Genomic DNA, 10207 nt, shown 5'->3' on the forward strand with positions numbered 1-10207 from the left:
ATCGCTACTTTTTTCCTCGCGGTTGACCTTCTGCCTTGACAACGTCACCGCTCCCCGACGCCTTCCTAACGGCACGGCCTGCCCATCGCCCTCCCGGGGCCTGGAACCAGCCTCACCCACGGCAAAGGCCCCCCCCTCGGCGGGAACGGGAGGGCTGCAGCCCGGGAAACGCGCCAGCTTCAGGCCACCGTGTCCCGAGAGCACCGGGCGGGCCAGGCGGAACCGTACCTTCCCCAGCCCCGTTGGGCCGCCATCGCGGATGAGAGGGGGAAGCCGGAAGCGGAAGTCAGCTGAGCTGTGGGTAAGGCACGGGCGGCCCGGAAGTGGGGCGGCTCCTTCCCGGAAGGAGACGCCAGCACTGCGTTGGCCCCGCCTCCCCGCGCCGCCATCTTGGCTAGGAGCCGCGGTCGTGCCGCAGCGGGGAGGCGCGGGGGTCGCGGCCCTGCCCTGCCCGCTTTCCTCTTCGCGGCGCTCCTTTCTCTTTCTCCCTCCTTCCCTCCCTCGCTTGGCCTCCGGCTGCGGGCAGGTGGGGCCGTCCTCGGCGGTGGAGGGGCCTGCTCTAGCAGGGAGAGGTGAGCGGGGCCTGGGCCGGCGGGGCGAGCCCATGAGGGAGCTGAAGGAGCAGGGAGGGCTGGACCGGCTGTCTCCCTCCCTTCCCCGGCCTGCCGGGGACCCGCGGCCGGCAGCCGGTTCGCTGTAGGCTGTGAGCTCCCCGGTTGTCGCCTCTTGCTCCTTCTTCGCTCGCTGCCCGTCTCCTCAGGCACGGAGCGGCCGCCGGCAGGGCCGGGGTCACGCTTACCCGCAGAAAGAGGCGCTGGCTCTCGTTCCACAAGGCAGGTGTGGGGGCCTGGGGGGCCGGGGACCTGTGGTGCCCTTGTCTTAGTTCCCTGATCCACCCTGCCGGGCTGGGAGCAGGGCTTGGGCGCATCATGGCTGTCTAAACACTGGCCGGTTGCTTTCTTGCTGGCTTCTGGTAAATTGGATTGTCGAGATGGGAAAAGGGGTTTGCGGGCGTAGCTCCTGTTAATGTTGCCGTTTATTTTCCGCGTTTAAGATACGAATGTCCCTTCGGATAAGGCTTTGAGGGGGTGTGAAAATCCCAATAACTATACTTAGTGCTGTAAAATAATTCAGCGTGTTTTTGCAGTCCGCAGTGAGCGGCGCTATTGCAGGACTTCGGAACAAGTAATTGTGTTAAATTAAAAAGCTGTGATTTAATCTATGTTTTGAAGTCAAAGCTGACTTCTTTAGAGAAGAATTTTTGATTTTATGATTTCAAGAGGTGTGACTTAAAAACACGTGTGGCTTCCTTCAAGAAAAAATGCTGTATGATTCAAACGATTTACAGTAATTCTGAAAAAAGCCAGGTTAAACGCCTGTATTTTGAGGAGCGTTTGAATATTTGACCACATACACTTGTTGCTGATGGTTTAAATATTATTTCTTTATTGTACTTGGCTATCTGTTTGAAGTAAAGGAATAGAAAGGGTCATAGGAATGTATGTGTTAAATGCTGCTGTCATACTGCAAGCATTGTCCTATCTCTTTATACAAGCTGTTTGTAAAATCTTTCCTTTTTGTTCTTGCTTGAATTTCCATGTATAAAGCTAAGTAACTTGCTAAATTTATTGGGGGAAAGGGAGTTAAATTGCAGTTGTTAATTGGTACACGTTCTGTAGGTACATTGTAAGGGCTGATGCTTTCTTTGTCTTGTAAGCAGCATGGAATTTCCTTTCTTCACACTGACTTGTCTCATTTTGGATGAGGTCTTTGTTTATCTGGAAGAGAATAATCTGGCTCAGAGGTTTCCTTCCGTAAATTCAACTGACTCTTAAGCAGGCAGCAGATTAAAGTTAAAATCCTTCACCTGAAAGTCAGTAATAAGGTTATTGTGGTTTTTTGTTTGGTACTTATTTCAAATAACTGGATGTGTAGAAACACGGAACGCATTTAAATCGTGGGCAAATTTACATAATAGATATTCAAACTGAATAGGGAAATTAATTACTCAAAAAGAATAAGCCCTTTAAAACAGTGTCATAATGATGTGTGTGCAGGCTAAACGCAGGACTGGTTATTAAGAGTTCAAGTGGGTTCTGTAGCGCAGCATATTTTCATGGTGGCAATTCACTGTGGTATTTAAACAGCAGTGTTCTGGAAGGATTGTTTTCCCATTTTGACAATATACAGAGTCTTTTGGGAGTCTCTGTTAGTTAAGGTGTTTGCATGGTTCTTGCCACTTACAAGTTATGGTAATTTAATTTATATATTAAAAAAATACTCTGTAAAGTAGATTTTTGCAAAAATCTGGAACATAGTAGCTCTGTGTCTATTAAGATTGTATTGAGATTGTATTTATATATATTTTTTTAAAAACTAGATGAGCAACAACAGTAATAAGAGAGCACCAACGACAGCAACACAGAGACTTAAACAAGACTACCTTCGAATTAAGAAAGATCCAGTGCCTTATATCTGTGCAGAGCCCCTCCCGTCTAATATCCTTGAATGGTAAGAATTAGAATTAACTGTTCGCTTACTTGTGGAGAGAACAAGATTTTCCAGGTCATCAAGTCTGACTCCCTCGTTCCTACAGATTGTATGGGAATCTTGGTTTTGGGAGGTGGAGTATGAAATTTTTGCTGAAGTGATGTTCATCTTCATTTTTTCTAGAGAAATTGATGGCTGATTGTGTGATGGCTTTCATTTTGTTTAAATTTCCTTCTTTGTCTTAGGCACTATGTTGTACGGGGACCTGAAATGACTCCCTATGAAGGTAAAAGTTAGCATGTAGCAAAAGTGTGCATGTGCTTTATGTTATGATTGGCATGCCTGAGTAATTACATGCCTGTTTGAATGGGCAAAATGTAAGTACTGTAAATAGCTCTAAAAACTGTTAGTGCAGTTTCAAAGCTGTCTGTGACTTGTGTGATAGCTTGTTGAAAAAGAGGTAGTGGTACTGCTGTCTATTAGTAATTTTTCTGTTATCAAGGATTCTAACAAAACCACATTTAGGTTAAACTGAAGGCAGATAACTTCCTACTAAGTAACTGCTAAAGGTCTTAGAGCAGATATCTCACTTTAGATAGTCTGTGACAGTCAAAGATATATTTCAGAACATCCCATTTTGTTAACATATAAATGTTCTCAGTGAACTGAGACATATATTCTCTTTACAAATTTCTCTGGAGCCAGTGAGGAACGTAAAAGCCTTATTAATTTGTTGTAGTCACATATTTTGCAATGTCTTCTGGAGCGTCTCAAAATCTTTTTGAAGTTGGATTCTTCATAGGATTGTATTTGCAGTTAGCTGTGTTTCTGGAAAACTAACCCATTTGTATTGTATTAAATACACGTTGGCTGGTTTTCCTTAAATGTATTACAGACTTGACAACAGAACATACTGTTTGTAATATGCATGTGAGAGAATTGTCTCCAAAGTAAATCTACTGCAGATTTGGATTATTCATGTGTTTGAGGCACGAGATGATGAGCTTGATCTCTTTAGTGTGAGGGGGTGAAGGAGACAAGTGAAGGGTTTTGTTTGGCCCATTTCGAGTAGCAGCTTAGGACTTCATCTTCATGCAAAATAAGTAATTCATCTCTTTATGTAATGCAGGTGGCTATTATCATGGGAAACTAATATTCCCCAGAGAATTTCCTTTTAAACCTCCTAGTATTTATATGATTACACCTAATGGAAGGTTTAAGTGTAATACAAGGTAAGGATTTTCTTCTAACACTTAAGCAATTAACACCATTTTAGTAATATCTATAATATGTAATAATTTTAATGGCAAAAATAAAACACGCTGCTTGTTTTATCCTTTTGAAGGTTGTGTCTTTCAATCACTGATTTCCACCCGGATACATGGAATCCAGCTTGGTCAGTCTCGACGATCTTGACAGGCCTTCTTAGTTTTATGGTGGAAAAGGGCCCCACACTGGGCAGCATAGAGACGTCAGAGTTCACAGTAAGCTCCAGACTGTGAGATACACTTTTTGTCAGCTTAGGGAATGTTGAATGTGACCTCAAAGTTAAAACAGCAGCAGCAGCTGGCACTTTGATATCTCAGAAATGAATATGTTGTTGCCTACTACAGATGATGGGCAGATGAATCAAGTCAATTTGAGGCAGTGTGGGGATGGGGAGGGGATTTCTTACAGAACTTAAATTCCTTTTACTAAACTGTATGGTTAGGACTTTCTTTCTCCTTCCTTCCTCTTGAAGTGTCTGCCAAGCAGGCACACTAGTACAGAACACTAATCTCGTAAGATGAAGAATTGAGAACGTAACTTATGTCTAGAAATGTCTGCTGTAGTGAATAATATTCACAAGTATGAAGTTTTAAATGTTAGAAACTAGTTGGCTAGTGGTTTGCACCATTCTTTTGGGAAATAATCAGATGTTGAATTAAAGTATATTAACTTCATTTATATGCAACTGCTGATAACTTTTGTTTCTCCGCAGAAAAGACAGCTAGCTGCGCAAAGCTTAGCATTTAATTTAAAAGATAAAGTCTTCTGTGAGCTCTTCCCTGAAGTAGTGGAGGTAAGGGAATTAATCCGTGCAATAAATTTGTTTTCTGTAGTTCTTCAACTTCTCTGTGTAGATCTGTAAACTAATTGTTTAGGACTTTTCCCAGACAGTAGCTACTTTTGTCAATCTTGGAATGCTTTCAAAAGGCACTTTTGCTATGTGTAAGAATTAAAAACTTGAATTGTGAAATGGAATTGTTTTTCTGCTGCACAAAGATCCATTGCATCGAGAATCAAATGTATGTGTTTAGGATTGGTATCATAGCCTTGACTGAGCTGCACATGCAGCAGACGTGGTTGCGGTCCCAATATTTTAGAATTGTATACTGTGTTTTCTTGAGTTTGTGTAGGACTAATCTTTGTATATCTGGACTTGGTCCATCAATATCCTAGGTTTTTTTTTTTTTTCCCTTAATTCTCCTTTAAGATTAGAGACTTATATTCTTCCTGCTTAACTTCTGAGAATGGGTGATATGTTTTTAGGGCATGTATCATCTTTGCACAACACAAACCTTAGGTGTGTTGATGCACAGTTTATGTTGTCATGTCTAGGTAACAGCTGAAGGATATAGAAATTTGCTTTTTATAAGGTTCTGAAAATGGTTACCCTTCAGCCAGACAACAGTATATAGATGGTACAGGTTTAAGAAAGAAAAGGGGGGGGGGGGGGGAAAAAGTATCTCGCTTCATTCAGACCTCTGGGATTCTCTAGCCAATTTCCACTGATGATACTTGGCTCTAAAAGTTCTCGCCTATTACAAATGAAGGATGCTCCTTTCTTCACTCCTGTCTCAAGAGATGGTTCCTTCCCTGTAACAACTTAGTGAAGAAACTCAGTTCTTTCAGCCTGCTGTTTAGACTTTGAGAGTTAATATTTTGCATACCATATGAATGGGAACAGTTTTCTGTTACGGACTCTTTTTCATGACTCTCGAGTTACAATATTATGGTGCTGATGCTCATTGTAGTTTGGAATTCTAGGCATAGAATTTGTCAGGCAAACTGCTTTGGGTTGTACAAATTTCACCAAATTGCAAGTCTTAATTATTGCACAAAGAATATATGCTGTAGAAGAGTAGGGAAAAGATACAGGAGAGCCTTTTTCCAGCTGTTTTCTTAAGCATGAGAGATGTTTGTTTTTGTTAGAGATAACCTGAGGTCATAAATGTATGAGCCCAGCTAGTGAAGTAAACATTGTCCACAGACAGAAATGGCCTCTTTGGGCAGAATGGTGAGTGCTTATGGAACTTCAGTTTTGATTCATGTATTATTATTCTTAAAGGTACTCACAAAGCTCTAGTTTAAAAACCATTCTCTCTCTTTTTCTCCTTTTGGGACAGCCTTTAGGAAAAGAAAAGTTTTATTTCCATTTCCTTTCTTCCTCACGCAGATAATTCTGAACTGAAGGTTTTAATTGCATTTTCTTATCAGTTACAAGAATGCCAGAGAATTGGAAATACTTTCTGCAGTACTGTTTTGCCAATACCTAAATCGTCGGGAAACTCTGAATACAGTAATAGATAACTGCTGTTGCATTCCAAGTACAGGCAGATTTTTAACATGTAATACTTGTAGTCCTAATCTTTCTAAGCTTCTGTGATTGCTTTCTTCTTTTTTTTTTTTAATGTCTTGCATTCAAAACAAGCTGGACATGCAAGAATTTCTCATTTCTGAAAAAAGGCTTCTCGGAAAATGTACATGTGAACTAAAAATAAACTTGGTTGAATGATTGTTAGTGTCAACTACTGAAGTAGGCCACTTGGGAAAAAGTTGGGGAGACTGTACAAATGTATGTAATGCAGTTAATTTAGTTTAAAAGACCTTTAACGTGAAGAAGTGTACCATATCCTTTTCCTAAAAGTTATGTAAGAACTTGGATTCTGAAATCTTTTCAAAACACTCAATAGCTTCACCGCTTTCACTTCCAGCTATTCAGTTTTCTTTTTTCTTTCTCCAGGAGATTAAGCAAAAACAGAAAGCACAAGAAGAGCTCAATAACAGACCTCCATCCCTCCCTTTACCAGATGTTGTCCCTGATGGGGAAGCACACTACGGTCAGAATGGAATACCCCTTCTTAATGGGCATGTACCATTGGCACCTGCCAATCATCCAGGTCTCCAACAGGCCAATCGTAACCATGGACTTTTAGGCGGAGCTTTGGCGAACTTGTTTGTTATAGTTGGTTTTGCAGCCTTTGCCTACACAGTCAAGTATGTACTGAGAAGCATAGCGCAAGAATGAGGATAATAAAAGAAAACCAAGACCAAATTAGTGGTAGTTGCAGAATGAGTGGGACTCTTTGGGCATCTGACTCTGACACTGGGATAAATATTTGTTTTACCAAGTTGCAGGTAAAACATTGGTTGGCTCATGGGTTATGTTTGGGAAATGGAGTAGCTTTGATTAGTCAGAAAACTAAAAGAAGTTCTGCTAGCAGATCCTCTTGTCCTTGCTACTATCTAGTAGTGGCTCACAAACAAGTCAAAGCATTATTGATGAGATGCTAACATTTCTAGTGCTTTGATTTTTATAGCAGTTCTCCATCTGTTATTTGAAATTTGAAAATCTTAAGCAAATAAGGCTTTTTACTTCATTGAACAATTTTTAAAATTTCACAATTTATGCATATCGTATTTTATTTTCATTAGGGAAGAGTCTGTACAGGTGTTGAGATGATTCAAGTAGAGATTTCATGTGGACTTGATAAGGGTTTGGTTAATGTGAACATTGATGCTACAGAAGATTGCTGGTTTCTTTTTTAAAATAGAAAACATCATTGCATATCTAGTCAATAGTGATTAGATGAGTGGGAAAATAACACCATGTGTGTTAAATGTGTTGTCTAAATTGTCACAATGTCATTGAAGGTTTTATTTGGGCTACAAGAAGTGCAGCTGTCAGCCTTTAGGAATGATTAGCAAGAAGAAGCATATGAATCAATCTTTAGTGGGGATACCCGTATCCAGTATTGTTTTAGATTTGTTCACTTACAGATTTCCATTTTGTATTTGAAAGCTGTAATACTTAATTTTGATCACAAGGTGCCACTGTTGAAAAAAATAATAAAACTGCACACACCGATGGAGAGTTGATTGTGTATTCAGAAAATCTTCTCTGGATTTCTTGGGCTTTGGTAAATGAAGTAACCTAGCCCTTGTGAAGATAAAAAGACAAATGATTCTGAATAACAAACCAGCTTCTTCAGAGTCAACTGAATTCATCTGAAGTGTCACTAGCTGAAGTAAACCCTTAAAATCAGTTCTGCTTGCTTGATGATTTGCATAAACTCTTAAAAAAAGAAACACACCACCAAAAAACCAAACTCCAAACCCTTCTAATTCATTCTGAGATCCTAGAAGCTTTTTGCTTTTAGGTGTAAGTTCATCACTGTTCCCCTACAGACGATTGATGACTGAAATACCGATGTTTGTTCATGGGATTACAGGACTGTGGATAAACACTAAAGCTCCTAGGGTAGTTCAAAAGTCTGTCTGCAATTACTTTTTAAACTCAGTTTGCTTGGTCTCCATCCCCCCCAGCTTAATTGTATCCAAATGCTTTGTTTCATCAGAGGCAAACTTAATGTGCCTTTCATAATTGACAGTGATGCCTAGTCATCTGGGGAAGAATGCACTCACTGTTAATGGTACAACAAACTGTCAAAGCTGATGGGGTAAAAAGCTCTGCATCTCACTGCACAGTCTTACTTTAAGTATTGTGAAGAGCCCAAATAAATATTACCTCATGTATTTAAGAATGTTTTCAAAACTGTTATTTTACCTTTCAGATTTCTTCTCTCTCTGCTTCTCCTTGTTATCTTGAATTGTAAGCGAAAAATCTACTGTTAACCCATGAGCCATGCAGCTTAGAGCATCAATAAATGTGACCAATTCTCTGCAATAGGTAGGAATTACCAAAACTAGCAGAACAGCTCTATACTAAAGAAATCTTAAAGCAGTCCTTACTGAGGTAAGGAAGGGAAGGAGGAGATGGGGTGTGTGTGGATGGAATTTGGAAAAGGCTGGATTTTAAAATGTATTTATAAATCTTTGATTTTTTTTTTTTATTTTGTGGTTTTACCAAATCTTATTTATAACTATTTTTTAATTTACCTCTTGTATGTGCTTAATCAGCTCTTGTAAAAAGAGAAGCACCAGTTGTATCTATCTAGAAACAGTTATGTTCTGTTGGTCTGGGGTTGTTCTGGAAAGGAAGGGGGAGTGTCATGTCTTTTCTGCAGTGATAGGATTTTCAAGATTGCTTGTCAGACTGATATTTTTTTTCTCAAAGCATATGGACCTGTAGCTGAGGCTGTTCTGCCTCATAGATCTTAGTATCATTCAAACATTTTTGTGTTCTCGCAATGCCTTTTATTACCATTGACATCGCCTACAGACAGAAGCTTATAATTGGTTGTCCATGTTTATCTTCTTATCTTACGGAAGTTCGTTTGTCCACGTAAATGAAGACAAAGGCAAGGAGACCTTGGGCATGGTGTGTTTGCATCCTTTGTGGAATGTACCTAACCAAGGTAAAAGAACTAGTAAAATCTGGAGATGTTGAATAAAAGGCATTTTATTATGTGACAAGAAGTTGGCCTTAAGCTACACCCAAGCATTTGAAGGTGGGTCTCTTGTTCTTAGTATGTGCCACAATTGGAAACAAAAAAACTTTGGTTAAACCCTGGACATGCTGCATTTTTTCTGAGGATTGGTTGTATTTAAAAAACAAAACTTCCAATTGCAGTTTCTCTTCAGTACCTTGGATTCAGAGAAAGACCTGACAGTCATTTCAGGTGCCATTTGTTGAAAGCTAGGAGCAATAGCTGACTGAACCCTCGCACCTATGGCTTACAAGATTTTGATACATCTCCTTGCTCCTTGCCTTTGGTAACGGAAGATTTATTCCCTTTTGTGTAGGTTTTACTGTTTTGTGTTTTTTAAAAGAATTTATAATAGTATGCAGTATCTGATCTTTTTGTTACCAAAGTCATTAGATGGAGTAAACCATTCTTTGCCATGCAAAAATATTATCATGCCCTGAAGCAGTGCATTACTTAATGTAATAAAACTAAAAGCTGTCCCTCAGTATATATTCGAACAAATGTCTGGCCCTTCACTTTCATGCTGCAATTTCATAGATTTCTGTAAGATTGTTATACGCAGGTGGTAGGAAGTTTTTGCAGCTTGAATAGGAAGACGTCTCAGTGGTCACCTTTAAAGATCTCTTGATTTTTAAAATCCTGGATTTGTATGTAGTCATAACTTTTCTCCCCCTAAGATTTTGAGGTCACGGAAGTTACCTTACTTCAAGCATGTACTGAGGAGTAGAAATGACTGCATTGTAAAGTTGTTTGTTCATAATAAACATTCATGATAAAATTTACACTTTGTTGGACTGTTTTTGGGAATCACTGGGAAGAAATCTAACTGGATATATATGGACTAGAAAACAAAAACTATGGCAAAACTGCATCTCTCCCACCTCCAGATTTTTTTTTTTTTATCCACCCCCCCCCCCCCCCCCCTTTAGTTTGATATCCCTTACATCTGTGGTAAAACACCTCCAGGGTGACCTACAGGTAGTAACTTCTTTTAGATCTTTTGTTTGATAATGCAGTTCCTCTACAGAGAGGTATTTGTTCTATAATGACATAAATGTCACAAC

The 10207-nt window shown here is 39.9% G+C and overlaps 1 protein-coding gene across 4 annotated transcripts; it reads left to right on the forward strand.

The window, feature by feature from the left end:
• The first annotated feature begins 363 nt into the window (after nucleotides 1-363).
• On the forward strand, nucleotides 364-9925 carry UBE2J2 (ubiquitin conjugating enzyme E2 J2). Of its 4 annotated transcripts, none has more exons than XM_052792481.1 (7): nucleotides 364-572; nucleotides 2381-2511; nucleotides 2736-2776; nucleotides 3620-3722; nucleotides 3836-3974; nucleotides 4472-4552; nucleotides 6497-9925. In XM_052792481.1, exons 2-7 carry the CDS (start codon nucleotides 2381-2383, stop codon nucleotides 6779-6781), a joined length of 780 nt encoding a protein of 259 aa, XP_052648441.1. In that variant the 5' UTR covers nucleotides 364-572; the 3' UTR covers nucleotides 6782-9925. The 4 variants fall into 4 exon arrangements, with proteins under 4 accessions (XP_052648441.1, XP_052648445.1, XP_052648442.1 ...); XM_052792482.1 differs by lacking the exon at nucleotides 364-572 and adding an exon at nucleotides 579-833; XM_052792483.1 differs by lacking the exon at nucleotides 364-572 and adding an exon at nucleotides 865-1885.
• The last annotated feature ends 282 nt before the right edge of the window (nucleotides 9926-10207 follow it).

Source organism: Harpia harpyja, chromosome 7 (genome assembly GCF_026419915.1).
Source record: "Harpia harpyja isolate bHarHar1 chromosome 7, bHarHar1 primary haplotype, whole genome shotgun sequence".
In the NCBI taxonomy this organism is placed as follows: domain Eukaryota; kingdom Metazoa; phylum Chordata; class Aves; order Accipitriformes; family Accipitridae; genus Harpia; species Harpia harpyja.